Genomic DNA, 16,215 nt, shown 5'->3' on the forward strand with positions numbered 1-16,215 from the left:
TTATCCAGGTAAGTCGATCGAGAACAATTTCTCATTTGCAACGACAACCTGTCACATTCACACAGTTACACATTCATACCTGGAAGCTGCCCAGTACAACCACAGTCTGATCTGCTGGCCACTGAGCAGCTCCACTGGAGCAGTTGAGGTTAAGGGCCTTGCTCAAGGGCACCTCAGTGGTGGTAATGAGGGAGGGACAAGCGCTGCTCTTTCACTTTCCCCACCCAGATTTTATCCTGCCGGTCTGGGGATTGAACCGGCGACAAGCCACCACTGCCCATGAAACCTTATGCTATTACATATGGAATAAAAGTGTGTGGTTCACAAATATTGTTGTCACATTTAACTTAGTTTTTTGACATTTTATCAGACCTGTATGATGAGATGGATAACCTGCAGTTCCAACTGCTACACAGGTCGTGTCTGGCCCAGAAAAGTAGTGGGATTCATAATACCACAACATTGTGGAACTGTTAATACCATACTGGTTGTCAATAAGAAGTCTATCATACTACTTACTGTTTAACCTGGATAAACAGTGGTATAATAATTTGATCAATTCTATATGAGAAAGAATAACTACATTACAGGAACTATTTTAGTGGCCTATTTCTGCAGGTGTCTTCCCTGAGAGCAAAAGAGTAACTGGGTGCGGTAGGAGAGTGTGTGTGTGTGTGTGTCTGTGTGTGGGTGTGTGTCTGGGACGAGATGGGAGTACATGGAGGGCTGGGGATGTGAGCAAGGGTGAGGGGAGGGAGGTGTGTATGTATGCGTGGGGGGGGTGGGTGAAGGTTGCATGTGTGTATGAGATTGGGGGGTGGGGCTGGGGATGTGTGCGTTTTTTTTTTCTTGCTTTCTTTCCCTCCTGGAGAAGTGAGGTGTAATTTATGTAAAATGTAACTGAAGGAGTTTTGAAACAAGATGTAACCAAGTTAGCTAAAAGAAAATAAGTTAATTTGAAAAGATCAGTGCCCTAGCAGCAAAAGAGGAGCAACTGAACTTACCAAAAGCATGTTCTACAAGCAGGTAGACTTAGGAATGTATAGATGGATGTTTGTTATGGGTGTATATTTGCTATGGGGTGTGAGTGAAGGTGTGCCTTGTCTGTCTGTTCACTTGTCCTTTGTATGTCTAATATGTATGAGTGGCGATAGTGACTGTGTGTCTTGTGTGTTTGGTTCCCTATTAAAGTTATCATATCAGTCTAGAACTTGGCCAAGTATATTTACCTTTATGTCCGTCAAACAAAATGTTAGATAGCAGTCGTATTAAAACTAACCCTAATAAATTCACTGTTACAACGTGGAACGTAAATGGGGTTAAAGACAGGGTAAAGCAACAAAAAGTCCTGCAACACCTAAAGATATTGTCTTCAGATATAGTTTTTATGCAAGAGTTTTGCATCTGAAACCTTTTGAGATTAAATTCCTAAAAATACAGTGGGTGGGAGAGGCATTCGAATCAACCTCTCTAAAAGAAGAGGAGTAGGTATTTTGATAAGTAAATCCTTACCATTTAGCTTAATCTCAAAACATTCTGACCCAGAGATATTTAATAGTTACGTGTGAAATTCATGGAGATAAATATACACTAATAAATAGCTACTCCTCCCTCAGCTAATATGACATATCTCAGAAATATTCAGAAAATAATCAATAGTATATCAGCAGGAATAATTGTATTTGCCGGAGATTTAAACCAAGTCTTCACAGAACAAGATAGTTCCAACTTGAAAAAGAAGCCTAATGTTCCCAAGGAGCTTCTGGAATTTCTCTCGTTAAATGACAGATATAGATAAAGATTATACACATTATTCTCATGCACAAAACAGCTATAGCCGTTTGGATTATATCTTTGTTTCCAAAGAAGGAGTAGAAGATGTAATCACATCTAAAATATAAGATATAGTTACATCAGACCATGCTGCAGTTACATGCACTATGTGCCCGCCAACAAATAAAGTACTACATAGAATCTGGAGAATGAACAGAAAATACCTGAAAGATGAGGAGTTTATTAATTACGTAATAAAACATTTTAATGAATTCATAAGAATAAACGTCACAACCAGTAAGGAGAAGCCACCAATTCACATTATATGGGATGCAGGCAGAATTAAATAAAAAAGTTAAACAATTAGAGACCGATATCAGTCGAGCAGAACACCTACATAAGAAATCTGGGGTAAGAAAGGATATGGAGTATCTGCAAGGATTGAAGCTAGAATACGACCAACTGCTGCTAGAAAAAGCTAATAATGTTAGGTATAACGTAAATAAATTAAGATACATCTCATCAAGTAAGACAGGTAAGCACTTATCCTCTTTGGTAAAGAAGATGACTAAAAGAGAGACTATCACACTAAAAGATCTAGTCAATAACTCTGCAAACTTATTAACCAAGAATGTGCTTCCTTTTATGAAAAATTATATTCTACTGAAATTAAAGGTCAAACAGATGAACAAAAGAATTTCTTAAAATCACTTGTCATCAAAAAGTTATCAGAGCAACATAAAACTACATTGGCCAAAGAGATTTCCTTGATGGAAATCAAAAAGGCAATTGAAAGCTTCCCAAAAAGCAAAGCTCAAAGTATGGATGAGTTACCAACCAAGTTTTATTCAACATTCTGGCCCCAAATTAATCTTCTCTTCTTCAAAGTTATAAATCAAGCCACTATAAATGAAATCCTGCCACCTTTAATGTATAAGACTATTATTCATGTAATTCCTAAATCAGGTAAAGAGTGCAATAAACCCTGTGACTTCAGACCAATAAGTCTAATAAACTGTGATAATAAAATAATTACAAAAGTTATAAATAACAGAATAACCAAAATACTTCCATCAATCATTCATTTTAACCAAATGGGGTTTATTAAAAATAGACAGTTAAAAACCATTATTAGAACATGTATATCTCTAACACAATTAGCTAAAAAAGAAAAACTAGATGTGACACTGATGGCGGTAGATGCTGAAAAAGCATTTGACCGTGTGGCATATGTCTATTCAAACGGTATTCTATCAGAGGCAATATAGATAACTAGGGGCACAAGGCAGGGATGTCCATTATCCCCATCACTCTGCCTTGGCTGTAGAGCCGATGGCTCAGAAAATTCGCCAATCAGACATGATAGGTGGTATTACTGTTGGAAGAGAGTGTTATAAACTTAGCTTGTATGTAGAAGATCTGATGTTGTATCTGACTAACACAGAAAAATCCATTCCATATCTTCTATCAACAACAGGACTTATGCCTAAAGATCACAACTTATTAAAATACAACTTTAAATGGCAAAAGGAAAGGATTAAATATCTAGGGTGTTATATCAGTTTAGATAAAGCAAAACTATATAAAGATAATTTTTCACCATTAATTAAGGATATTAAGGCTACTCTAGATAAATGGACAGACCTCACTATTAACTTCCTAAATTTCTGTTCATCTTCCAGACAATACCAGTGATCCCCCTTAGGATTTTTAAAAACCATGAATAAGCTATTCAGTTCTTTCATATGGTCAAAAGGCTCATAGGTTGAGTAGGAAACTACTTCAGAATAAGAGAAAAGAAGGAGGGTTAAATTTCCCAAATCTTGAGCTATACTCCTATTCTGCTCAGTCAACAAAATCATTAACAAATCAGAGGGAGATATGTGGGCAAACATAGGGGATCATCAGCCTGGGGAAAAAAAACTTTTTCTAGCCTTATTTACAAAGCAGAAAATTAAAAATGTCAGTTTTGTCATGAATAGCACATTAAGAACATGGGAGAGATTAAAACGTATTCTGGGGATAGAAATCATTGTTCCAAAGAATACACGCTTGTGGAATAACCCATCCATCACCATACAGAAGGAGGAACTGAAGTGGAGATCATGGAGTGACAAAGGAATTATTGGAGATATTACTTCTCACACCAGTATAAAGCCATATGAACAATTGGTAATATCATTCAATTTAACTAATAAGGAACTTTTTAGATATCTTCAATTAAATAGCTGGATAACAGATAACTTTGACTTGAACTATAATAGGCCTACAGAACCCTCAGCTACAAATGAGTAGGGAAAGTGTACAAACACCTTATAGAAGCACAGGCAGATAATTATTCACTCCAAAAAATATATGAGGGTTGGAACAAAGATCTTAAAATAAATAACCTAAATATAACCAACACTATTACCACCATTGAGAATGTGCGTCTTATACAATACAAGCTCATGACAAGAATATACTACACTAAATCAAAACTAAATAAATGTGATGCCTCTTTCTCCCCTGTTTATCTGTCTGTAAAATGTGGCATACACAAGGAGACAATAATACACGCTTTCTAGGAATGTGAGAAGGTTTGTAAGGGTTGGTTAGAGATCCAAAAATGGATGACCAACACTCGTAAAATCAAAATTGAATTCACAGTCTTGAGCAGTATCTTCCAAAATACAGTCTGCATGCATGAGTGTGGTTTAAGATCATGTGGAGTAGAGGAATACTGTTACTAGTAGGAGTTGTACTCTGATTGGAGTATGAAATGACACAGTATGCTGGTATATGTATTACTTCTTGATGGAAATAATAAAAATAATCATAAAAAAAGAAAAGAAAAGAAAACTGGTTGAACCTTCAAATCTGGGGCAGTTACACTATTCAAGAATGAAGGTATAATAGTATTTTAAATAACATTTTTAAGGGGATTAAATGTACATGCAAGTGTCTTGTCTGACCAGTTCAAATGTAAGTGTGAGATTTGTTGTTGTGAGTACACAAAAGGACCACATAATACTATACATGGATGTATTAAGAGAACTGTGGAAGAACATAATGTCAAGGATGAACACAGAATCAGACTGTATATGTCAGGAACCCAGTAAATGCGTCCTAGTCCAGCACACTAGGTGGTGCTAATGCATTGCTATGTTGGTGCCCTGAGTAACGTTAGAAGTCAGAAAAGAAGAAAAATGTTAGGAAAGGCACTTCCGGATAACATCCTAGTTGTTGAAGTTTATTTAAAAAAACATATCGCTTATTAACAAAACATGACGACAATATTACCAGAAATCTGTTTACTGCTTGCTAATCTGGTTTCTCCTGTTGTATCAAAGACTGATCCCCGTCGATACATAATTCCCCCTGCCTAAACCTGAACCAAACCTGATCCCTAATCACGGAGAGAGCGCTTATAGATATGACTGTCAGTATAGACCTATTGCGGGGTGCGCTACGCGTTTTTTCATAGGGTGTGTCAAGAGCATGGATGTATAAAGACAAGAGAGGTCAGAGTCAGCTTGAAGCTAAAGCTTTAGGCAGAAGTCTTCCTGTGAAAAGGAAATACTCCTTATTACTCGAGGACCACCAGAGAAGTCGGTAAGTAGAGGATGATCTCATTCATTTAGTGACGGTGAGATTTGATCATTTAGATTGCATATTAGTTGGTGTAGCAGTAACGGTAACTTGATCCAGAGTAGAAGCACATTTATCCTCATTGTCTGGTGTTATGAATAGTAATTGGTGTATGTAATGTAGGTACAGTATAATGTTATGTATAATAACTAAATGTAACATAAATAGTAGGGCTGCAACTAACGATTATTTTCATAGTCGATTAATCCGTCGATTATTTTCTCGATGAATCAATTAGTTTTTTGATCTATAAAATAAAAACATGGTAAAAAATGTGGATCAGTGTTTCCCAAAGCCCAGATGGCGTGCTCAAATGTCTTGTTTTGTCCACAACTCAAAGATATTCAGTTTACTGTCACAGTGGAGAGAAGAAACTAGAAGATATTCACATTTAAGAGGCTGGAATCAGAGAAATCATACTTTTTTTTAAATAAAAAATGACTCAAACTGATTAATCGATAATCAAAATAGTTGGCGATTAATTTAATAGTTGACAACTAATCGATTAATCAATTGAGCTTTGCACCTCTGACAAATACTTTATTTTTGCTATCCAAGAGCGATTATATCATTTCACCTGTGTTTTCTACCATATCCCATTAAAAAAGACACTTTCACACGTGATTTTTTTGTAAATATATTTACAATCTGCTGGTAAATAAACACCTCCAACGATGCAGCTAATTTCAACATTATGTTAAATTATTAACCACTACTTTACTTTTGTTGTTACTAATATATTTTGGTGGGTAAAGGTTTGGGTAGGTGTAGATTTTTTAAAATGTTAAAACAATGCTGATCTTTGATGTCTATGTACTTTTATGTTTTAATGTATTCACATGTACACTTCAGCTGGGTTAAGGCGGAAGGATTGTATCAATACTGTTAGACCCAATCAATATCTTTCTGTTTCATACTGATTCCTAAGTTTCTCAAGATAATTAGATCATGTCGGTCTTTGTTCCAAATGGTCAAGGGGGCAGCCCTGCTTTTATCACACGGCAGGAAGAAACCTTTTGCCTATCCGTCTTGGAGCCAACTCCAGCTGTCATGCCGACTACATTAGACCGGGGATATTTGTGTCTGTAAACTTGGACATCCACATACGTTTCATCTATGTCCGAGAGTAACATCAACACACGCATTATGTTAGAGGTATGCCCTCCTAATTTGGCCAACGAAGAAAACTAATGAGATGCGCCCAACATGCCACCGTGCCATGGAAGGACCAATGGGAATGGTTTTAATCCACGTGGGGAAAAGGAAGCGCCCACATGTCCATGAGAATATATATAGTGAACAAGCGGAGGGTCGTTAGGGACTGAATAGATGTGGATCCGTTAGGAGAGACAGCTATTTCAGCCCGCTGCAGCGTAAAACTTGTTTTTCTCATGTCATTTCATTATTAAATCTTTTTAATAAATCTTCATTGGACCAAGCCTCTCCTTTCTCAGAAAATCAAGAAAAACTTAGGTGAACCAATTGTTATAAAATCTATACTGAATTAACTCTGCTTGGTCTATTTAATATTTGCTGAACTAAAGACTGAGTCTTACTGGTTTAGAAATTGTCTCAATATATCAGATATTTACATTCAGAGACTTTCCATGTAATTGTAAATTAACCAATATTTCAGTGGAGTTTGGCCCAATGAGAGAGTGAGATACTAATCAGATAAATAACATTGTTTACGTTTGTAATAATTAATGCTCTGTCCTCTTTCCTGTGTGTCAGACACAATGGCATCTCCAACCCCTCTGTCCAAGGCCAACACCACCTTCTCTCTGGCTTTGCTCAAAAAGTTTGGAGATGACAACAAGACGGCAAACATCTTCTACTCCCCTTTCAGCATCTCTTCAGCCCTGGCTATGGTGATGCTGGGGGCCAGAGGAAACACAGCCACACAGATGTCAGAGGTATAATACACACACACACACACACACACACTAATTGTCATAAAAGTAACAGATTAACATCGCAGGCTGGTTCAGAGTGATTTTGTGAAGCGGCCCAAAAAGCTAATAGAACACCACCACGAACTGTCTTCTAAAATGACCATAAAGTTAACCCAGCACCTGTCTTAGAAGACTTGTTAGTTGAGGATCTGAATGGATGCCAGCTGGAAGAACATTTGCAGTCCTCTATAATTAAACTAAATTATTCCCAATTAGACAATAAATATTAATGACTATTATAATCATTACAATCACAGCGTTCACTCTTACTATGCTCCTATGTACAATGTAGATAGATTGCTACAACTGTTGTAGAATTAATTTCTAAATGATTAGGAAGTATAGGGTTCCTTTGGGAAGCACATTGCCAAGCTTAATTCATGACTCACTAGTCTATCTAGTGATTATCAGTAATATAATTGTAATAGAATAATAAGTGATTTACACTTTTACACCTTGAGGAGAATAAACCCTCTCACACAGTGGCAGTCTGTGCACCAGAAGAAACAACAGAAGGGCCTTGGCAATAACAAATACACTAAGAAAATCAGTAAAAACAAATTCTAAAGAATTGCTAAAGCAAAGCCACACCCAGATAACTGGACTGGTGAAGTGTGAGAATGTGGGAGGGGCAGGACCTTACTCTAAATCCACCATGTTTCTAAGAGAACAACTCCAGTCATTTGAAATGATAATATTGTGAAAGATTACACACACAAGAAAAGTGAGCGTACTGCATACTCTAGTTACTCACCGTCATTTAACATAATGTATGCAAATGCATAGCATGGAACACACACATTCAACAACTTAAAGGAAAACATTTCTTATTTAGTCTATAGTCTCATCACTTAACAGGCAAGATGCCCAGTCTAATATACTGTTTATAATAGACTGGTCTGTCAATGCTCAGTGCATCTCTATAACAGTTGTCTCTCCTTTGTCCACAGTGCCTGAAAACAAAGGATTGTCAGGATGATATCCATGTTAGCTTTGACCAACTGCTGAGTGAGCTCAACAAGGCTGATGCTCCGTATGCCCTCAGTGTTGCCAACAGGCTGTACGGGGAGCAGTCCTACCAGTTTGTTGAGGTGTGTGTGTTTAGCATGTGTGTATGCATCTTCATGAGTATGTGTGGTGTGAGAGGCACTCATGGGAATATTTAAGCTCTGTAAGAAGGAATGATGAATGAGGAAGTGGACAGCAGCAGCGTGATTGTGAAAATGCTCTTCTTTCTGTAGTGACTTTTAGTTCCACTAACTAAAGTTAAGCAAAGTGTTTGTTTTGTTTGGGTGATCAGAATCAGTAACTGTGTTGTTGATGGTTCCAGGATTTCTTAGTAAAAACCAAGAAGTACTACAACGCAGAGCTGGAGACTGTGGACTTCAAAGCCGACTCAGAGACCGCCAGGCTCAACATCAACAGCTGGGTGCAGAAGCAGACTCAAGGTGGATCATACACACTAACATCAATCTGGATCGATATATCGATTCAATCATCAACAATCCAATATCATCAATACAAAGTGAAAATATTGATACATATCTCATATTTAAGTGATAAAATGTGTGATTTACACCACTAACTAATATACACACAACACACATGGAAACATAGCAGCTGAGCTTACCATTTTTCAACACTTCAGACTTGCTTTCAGTTGTGTGACATTGCTTCACTTATGTCTCAATTTTGTTGAGATAAAAGTAAGGATCTGTTGGCCAAGGGTGATGTGGACAGCCTGAGCAAGCTGGTGCTGGTTAATGCCATGTACTTCAAAAGCGACTGGAACGAGCAGTTTCAGCAACGTGCCACACAGGATGCTCAGTTTAGACTCAACAAGGTAACACTGCTCAAAGAAAGCATGTAATTGACTAACACTGATTGACAACAATCAGCTAAAGTCAGTAAATATGTTTTTCTAAATCTGTATTATGGTAACATAAACCATTTACGCCATAGACGCTAATCCTGACTTCTTCATTGAAAGTAGTGAAAAAGGGTGAATGAAAAGAGTTCAACATCAGGGCCATGGCAGGAAACCTGACCACGTAGAATTGTGCAAACCAGGGACAAAGAGGATGACATTTGATTACTTTTTAAAAGATAATTTGTCAGAAATTGGATGAGGTACTTATCCATAGTCAGGAGTGGAGGAGCAATACACATTTTAGCCACATAGAAAAATGACCACTTAAAAAATCTATCTTGGTTTATGTGTAAACAAACTAACTGATCGAGGCAGCCGTAGACCAGCAACTCCCGTGTTCTGCGAGGTTAAATTATTAGCACTGCTTGCCACTTCCATTTGTTCTGCAGCACCTTTAAGTTTACACATTCCTCTGGCTGCTGTTTTCAGAATGACACCAAGCCAGTGAGGATGATGCACCAGAAAACATGGTTCCCTTTCTCTGACAACCCTAAAGCCAACTGCAAGGTAATGATGCAATTTAATTAAATAATCAATTTACAGTTTACAGTAACTGACCAGGAAACAACTAAACCAATCATTTCATAACCTTTGTTGAAAATAAAATATATATATATATATATATATATATATATATATTTGCTGTAATGTTTGAAACCCTCTGTTGAACAGATCCTAGAGATGCCTTACAGAGGGAAGGAGCTCAGCATGCTCATCTTTTTACCCAATGAGATAGAGGACAGTACAACAGGTCTGGAGAAGGTAAGACACACACACAAACCCACACACACACACACACACATACATTAAAAAAACAGAGACAGACAAACTAATAATTGATTCTGTGTCCACCTCCAGCTGGAGAAGCAGCTGACCTATGAGAACTTTATGGAGTGGACTCGTCCAGACAGGATGGATAATGTTGAGGTCCAGGTGGGGCTGCCTCGGTTCAAGATGGAGGAGTCATATGACATGAAGGAAGTCCTGGTCAGCATGGGCATGGTGGATGCCTTTGACGGAGCAAAGAGTGACTTCTCTGGTAGGACATGTGCCTGGATCATATCAGATTTATTCATAATCATTTAAAGAACAGGCAGCTGAAACCTGAACTGTCTCCTGTCAGTTTAAAGGAGCACCAAGTTAATACAGAGGTTCTCCCAAATCAATATAATAATAATAATAATAATAATAATAATAATAATAATAATAATAATAATAATAATAATAATAATTAGGGATGAGCGAGTACAGCATTATCTGTATCTGTATCTGTTAACCATATGAATTATCTGTATCTGTATCTGTATCTGTACTCGGACTGGGCGGGGCCTAACCCGGAAGTGGGCGGAATTTAACCCGAAAGTGGGTCGGTTTGTCTTGAAATGGGCGGGGCTTTAACCGGTATGTTATTTTAAGCATGCTGTCGGTACACGATCCGTTCTGCCTGCACGATCCGTTCTGCACATGCGCAAGATAATACTGTTTTACCGAGGATACGATCTGCACGATCTGTTCCACGCTAGCCTATGGCTAGCCTCCACCGGGAAGCTAACGTTAGTTTAACTAACAGCTAATTCGGCTAACTGCTAGCTGACAGCTAGATTCAGTCTAAAATAACGTTAACTCAAACGTAATGGGAAAAGCAGGCTACAGCTAAATTAAGACTTCACAGTAATAACAATAAAGACAAGTATTGAGTGATTGTATTTTAAATGAGCACAAGTAAAGTAGAACTGACGTAACAGCTGTTATATATGTTAGGTGTTTGTTATATATGTCAACGTTTATTTTCAAGTTTTATTTTGAGGGTCTTTTAAAGTTATTACATGCTGTCTCAGCTAGCAGTTAGCCGAATTAGCTGTTAGCTAAACTAACGTTAGCTTGCCTGTGGAGGCTAACGGCAGACCGCTAAAATCAGCTAGCGGTTAGCCGAATGAGCCGTTAGCTAAACTAACGTTAGCTTGCCTGTGGAGGCTAACGGCAGACCGCTACAATCAGCTAGCGGTTAGCCGAATTAGCTGTTAGCTAAACTAATGTTAGCTTGGCTGTCGACCGGAAGCGTGGAACAGATCGTGCAGTGTCGTAAATCCTCGTACACGTAAATCCTCGTACATGTGCATGTGCAGAACGGATCGTGCATGCAGAACGGATCGTGTACCGACACATGCAATTGATATGGGTTGATTAGAAAACTATTTACATGACAGCATCAGCACTGAGCTTCAGATCAATGGTTTTGATCACGATACAAACAAACTATATACAGAACAAGAACAATGAATACAACACATGCGGTTGCAATTATGAAGTACAATGTAATGAACAAGAGTTTTTATACTCAACATAACTTTCTTTTTTTAACTTTTAATTTTTTTATGATCAGTGTGATTTTTTTAATTTTTAATTTTTTTTTTTTTAATTTCCACACCAGGTATGTGTGTGTGTGTGTGTGTGTGTGTGAGTAAGGGTGAGAGAGAGAGGGGGGCGGGGGGGGGACTGTGTTCTACGGATCAAATAGTCCGACGCTGTTTTTCAGATTTGTTTAGAGCCAGCTGACGGTTTAAAAAAGAAAAAAAATCTCCGACAGGCAGAGACGCAACACGAGTCGCATTCTACCAAGCACCACGTCTGAACAAACCCCACGTTTACCAGAACTCTACTGGTTAATAAGTAAGTACTACAAACCGAAGTAAAAAACAAACCTGAAGCTAAAAAAACCTAAATGTTAACGGAAAAGACCGGCGAACCTGAGAGAGAGAGAGAGAGAGAGAGAGAGAGAGAGAGAGAGAGAGAGAGAGAGAGAGAGAGAGAGAGATCTGTGTGTGTGTGAGTGAGCAGAGCGGGACACAACAACGCAATACATCTGTATGTGTGTGTAGGGGAGGGGCGCTGTGACGACTAGCCTATCACAGAACGCAGACACAGTCAACTATCCAATGAGGATTTTTATTCAATCCGAGCACAGATATTGACTCGTATTACTCATATAATACTCGTACTCGGCAAAAGTGCTTTATCCGTACCGGATACTCGTTTCAGCCGAGTATCCGGCACAACTCTAATAATAATAATAATAATTAAAGCTGCAAGCAGCGTTGGACGGGCCCTCGAACCTCTTTGCGCGTCGCGGTTACTGGTGGACGTCGCTCCATGCGCCCGTGTATTTGTGTGACCGTCGGACATCGCAAACCGTCACCAATGAAAAAGGAACTCTCTGCTGAGTTCAATGATACCTCACACAAGACTGTACCTCAAAAGGCATAAAAGGGGCCGTGTCCTGAGTACATGGGCGTAGTTAAAGTATAGGGGGCGGCTCAGTATCACATGTAGACCACACATTATAAGGTTCATGTAAATCGGATGATGTTTGTCATATAAGGCTGATTTCCTGTTGCCAGCAGGGGGTGCTAAAAGTCAATATTGGCCTATAGTTGTCCTCAGGCCTGGACTCTTGTCAAACGTGAGAAATTTCGGGCAGATATGAGAATGTACACTAAAGTTACAACAACTTCTTCATTCATCGATAAATGCCCAAAATGGCCGCCACGCCACGCCCACACCGTTCAACAAAAAGTCTTGATTTTAATAATTTCTCATCTTTGAGGTCTTGAGATGGTACAGACCAAATTTGAAGTCGATCGGATGAAATGTCTAGGAGGAGTTTGTTAGTAAGTATAGCACCTTGACTTTTAGGTCTACTTCCTGTTGCCACTAGGGGGCGCTATAACTTTGAGTAAATATCTGTCTCTAGATGTTCTCAGGGTTGGGCTCTTATGAATCCTGAAAGGTTTCGAGACAATTGGACAATGTACACTCAAATTACATCCACTTTCTGTTTCGATGGCGAAACGCACAAAATGGCCGCCCCGCCACGGCCATGCCCTATGACAAAAAGTTTTTCTTTTAATAAATTTTCATCTTTAATGTCTTAAGATGGCACAGACCAAATTTGAAGTTGATCGGATGAAATCTCTAGGAGGAGTTTGTTAAAGTACAACATGGAAATGGACAAAATTGCACTAATTTCGAACTTTCAATTCAAAATGGCGGACTTCCTGTTGGGTTTAGGGTATGGCTCCAATGAGCTTTTTTGTACGTCTTGACATGCTACATATGTGTACCACGTTAGTCTACGTTAAACGTACTGCAGGGGCTCAGTTTTTTTAATTTTGTAGGGGGCGCTAGTGAGCCATTTTTGTGCACCTATTCCTGAAACCCTTAAAATACGTTCATTTTCACCAGGCCTGATGCGACCGCCAATTTTGGTGAGTTTTTGAGTATGTTAAGCCTCTCAAAAAGGCGATTAATTTACGGGGAAAGAATAGGGCCTTCGGCGCTCTTATAATAATTTATACTTTATTAGTGACGCAAGGGAAATTACAATGTTTTCACTCTGGTGTTATTATTATACACATTACACACATGCTCAGTACCTATATGCATACACTAATGGAGAGATGTCAGAGTGAGGGGCTGCCCATGGAAAGGCCCATGGAAAGGCGGGTTTGCTGAAGAGCACCTTGGCATTGCTCAGAAGGTGAACTGGCACCTCTCCAGCTACCAGTCCACCACCATACTTTGGTCCGTATGGGGACCCAACTCCCTACTGACTGAGCTACTGCCACCCTACTCTATTCATGTCGTAGGGTGAGACCTACATTCTATTATAGTTAAGTAATCTTTTTTGTTCTCTTGTGTGACAGACATGTCTCCTGCCAACGACCTGGTACTGTCAAAAGTCGTCCACAAGGCTTTTGTGGAAGTCAACGAGGAGGGAACTGAGGCTACTGCTGCCACTGCTATTATCATGCGGGCGGGCTGTTGCATGCACATGCGTCCACCCACCATGTTCATCGCAGACCACCCCTTCCTCTTCTTCATCCGACATAACTCCTCCATGAGCGTTCTCTTTGCTGGCCGATACTGCTCCCCTGAGTGAGCAATACATCGTTTAGAGTAGTGTTTCTCAACTGGAGGGGGGGTGTTATACATCTAGTATTGGAACAGTGTACCCTTTTATTTGATTTGGTATAACCTGAAAAATGTTAAGAATTACCACTCTAGAGTTTCCTAAAGCTAATCACACCCTGAGTTCCCGTCACCAGAATGATGAGTAAAAACTGCGGTGTTGAATGTTCTTAACTGTGACTACTTGTTTGCATCACTTCTTATATGAGTGAGGGAATGATTCTGTGTTCATCCTTAACATTACGTTCTTGCACTGTTCTTTGTATCTTTTGCCTTTAATCTCAATCTCATCCTTAGGATCTTGTTTACTTTATGTCCTTGGTAATTATTGGAATTGTAATCAAATAAGTGCAGTTATTTGTTATTGTACCACTATGCATTTAATGAATATAGACTAAAAAGATAAAGAGTTTATATGAAGGTTTGAACTGGTATTGATTCTTCCAGGTCATTTTCATGTATTCTTAATGCATATGAAATAAAAGTGTGTGCTTCACAAATATTGTTGTCACATTTGTTTTTTTTAAAACACACATTTATATTGACAGTTTTGTGTGACAATATGGATATATATATATATATATATATATATATATATATATATATATATATATACCCTATTTCTACAGGCTTGTCTTCACTGAGAGCAAGAGAGAAGTTAAATAAATTCTTTTAAAAAAACACTTTAAACCCCCAAATCTATGGGGTGTTACACTATTCAAGCATGAATTATTCAAGTTAAATGAAGACTTCCTTTGGCATGCATGATTTTATTCCCCTGAAATGAATCTTGCTGTTGAATATTGTTGTCACATTTGGTTGTTTTTTTTACTTATTTTTATTGACATTATATCAGACCTGTATGATGAGATGGATAACCTGCAGTTCCATCTGCTACACAGGTCGTGTCTGGCCCAGAAAAGTAGTGGGATTCATAATACCACAACATTGTGGAACTGTTAATACTATACTGGTTGTCAATAAGAAGTCTATCATACTACTTACTGTTTAACCTGGATAAACAGTGGTATAATGATTTGATCAATTCTATATGAGAAAGAATAAGTATATTACAGGAATTATTTTTAGTGTCCTATCTCTGCAGGTGTTTCTTCCCTGAAAGCAAAAGAGTAATTCATGTTCTTAAAAGAAAACAAAACCTTCAAATCTGGGACTGATACACTATTCAAGAATGAAGGTATAATAGTATTTTAAATAACATTTTTAAGGGGATTAAATGTACATGCAAGTGTCTTGTCTGACCAGTTCAAATGTAACGGGAGGTATATGTCACATAAGAAACATTTTGCATGTAAAAATGTGGGGAATAATCCACACTTGCTGTTTTGGACACACAGGTTTGAAGTCATGCAGATAACCAGAGATATGCTGCATAATATAGCAATGGGAAGTGTATAATATAAACTAGGTAGAGAAGAGATTTGTTGTTGTGAGTACACAAAGGGACCATATAATACTGTATGTCAGGAACACAGTAAATGCGTTCTAGTCCAGCACACTAGGTGGTGCTAATGCATTGCTATGTTGGTGCCCTGAGTAACGTTAGAAGTCAGAAAAGAAGAAAAATGTTAGGAAAGGCACTTCCGGATATTTTTTTTTATTTTATTGGTTTATTTGATAGGGACCATGCATATTTTTGAACATTGTTGTATAAAAAACACCATGTAAATATGCCAGAATTAGTAAAAATAACTACTTTTCATCTGCAGTCCCTAGGCAGGTGACATAGGACTAACATAGAGACAGCCAGCAGTCATTCACTATAAATTAAAAAGTACACATAATGGTGACATATACATTGACAAAACAAAAATTTGTTTATTATGTAACACTTTATATGCCAAACAAGCATACTTTAAATGTTTGAAATTGTCAAAGATTAAAAATGTGTCTCTCTAAGATATCGCAATGGTGAAATGACAATGCCTTTTATCAAAA

At 38.2% G+C, this 16,215-nt stretch overlaps 1 protein-coding gene across 1 annotated transcript; it reads left to right on the forward strand.

Annotated features, from left to right (window-relative positions):
* Positions 1 to 4,979: 4,979 nt before the first annotated feature.
* On the forward strand, positions 4,980 to 14,684 carry LOC116055745 (leukocyte elastase inhibitor-like). Its single transcript, XM_031307758.2, has 9 exons — positions 4,980 to 5,367; positions 7,138 to 7,319; positions 8,309 to 8,449; positions 8,689 to 8,806; positions 9,059 to 9,201; positions 9,718 to 9,795; positions 9,961 to 10,050; positions 10,147 to 10,327; positions 13,992 to 14,684. Exons 2-9 carry the CDS (start codon positions 7,143 to 7,145, stop codon positions 14,225 to 14,227), a joined length of 1,164 nt encoding a protein of 387 aa, XP_031163618.1. The 5' UTR covers positions 4,980 to 5,367; positions 7,138 to 7,142; the 3' UTR covers positions 14,228 to 14,684.
* Positions 14,685 to 16,215: the final 1,531 nt, after the last annotated feature.

This window comes from Sander lucioperca, chromosome 1 (assembly GCF_008315115.2).
Source record: "Sander lucioperca isolate FBNREF2018 chromosome 1, SLUC_FBN_1.2, whole genome shotgun sequence".
Lineage (NCBI taxonomy): Eukaryota > Metazoa > Chordata > Actinopteri > Perciformes > Percidae > Sander > Sander lucioperca.

Coding starts and splice junctions, on each gene's coding strand:
- LOC116055745 (XM_031307758.2), top strand. CDS start 7,143: ATGGCATCTCCAACCCCTCTGTCCAAGGCCAACACCACCTTCTCTCTG. Junction 7,320..8,308: donor CAGCCACACAGATGTCAGAG/GTATAATACACA, acceptor CTTTGTCCACAG/TGCCTGAAAACAAAGGATTG. Junction 9,796..9,960: donor ACCCTAAAGCCAACTGCAAG/GTAATGATGCAA, acceptor TCTGTTGAACAG/ATCCTAGAGATGCCTTACAG.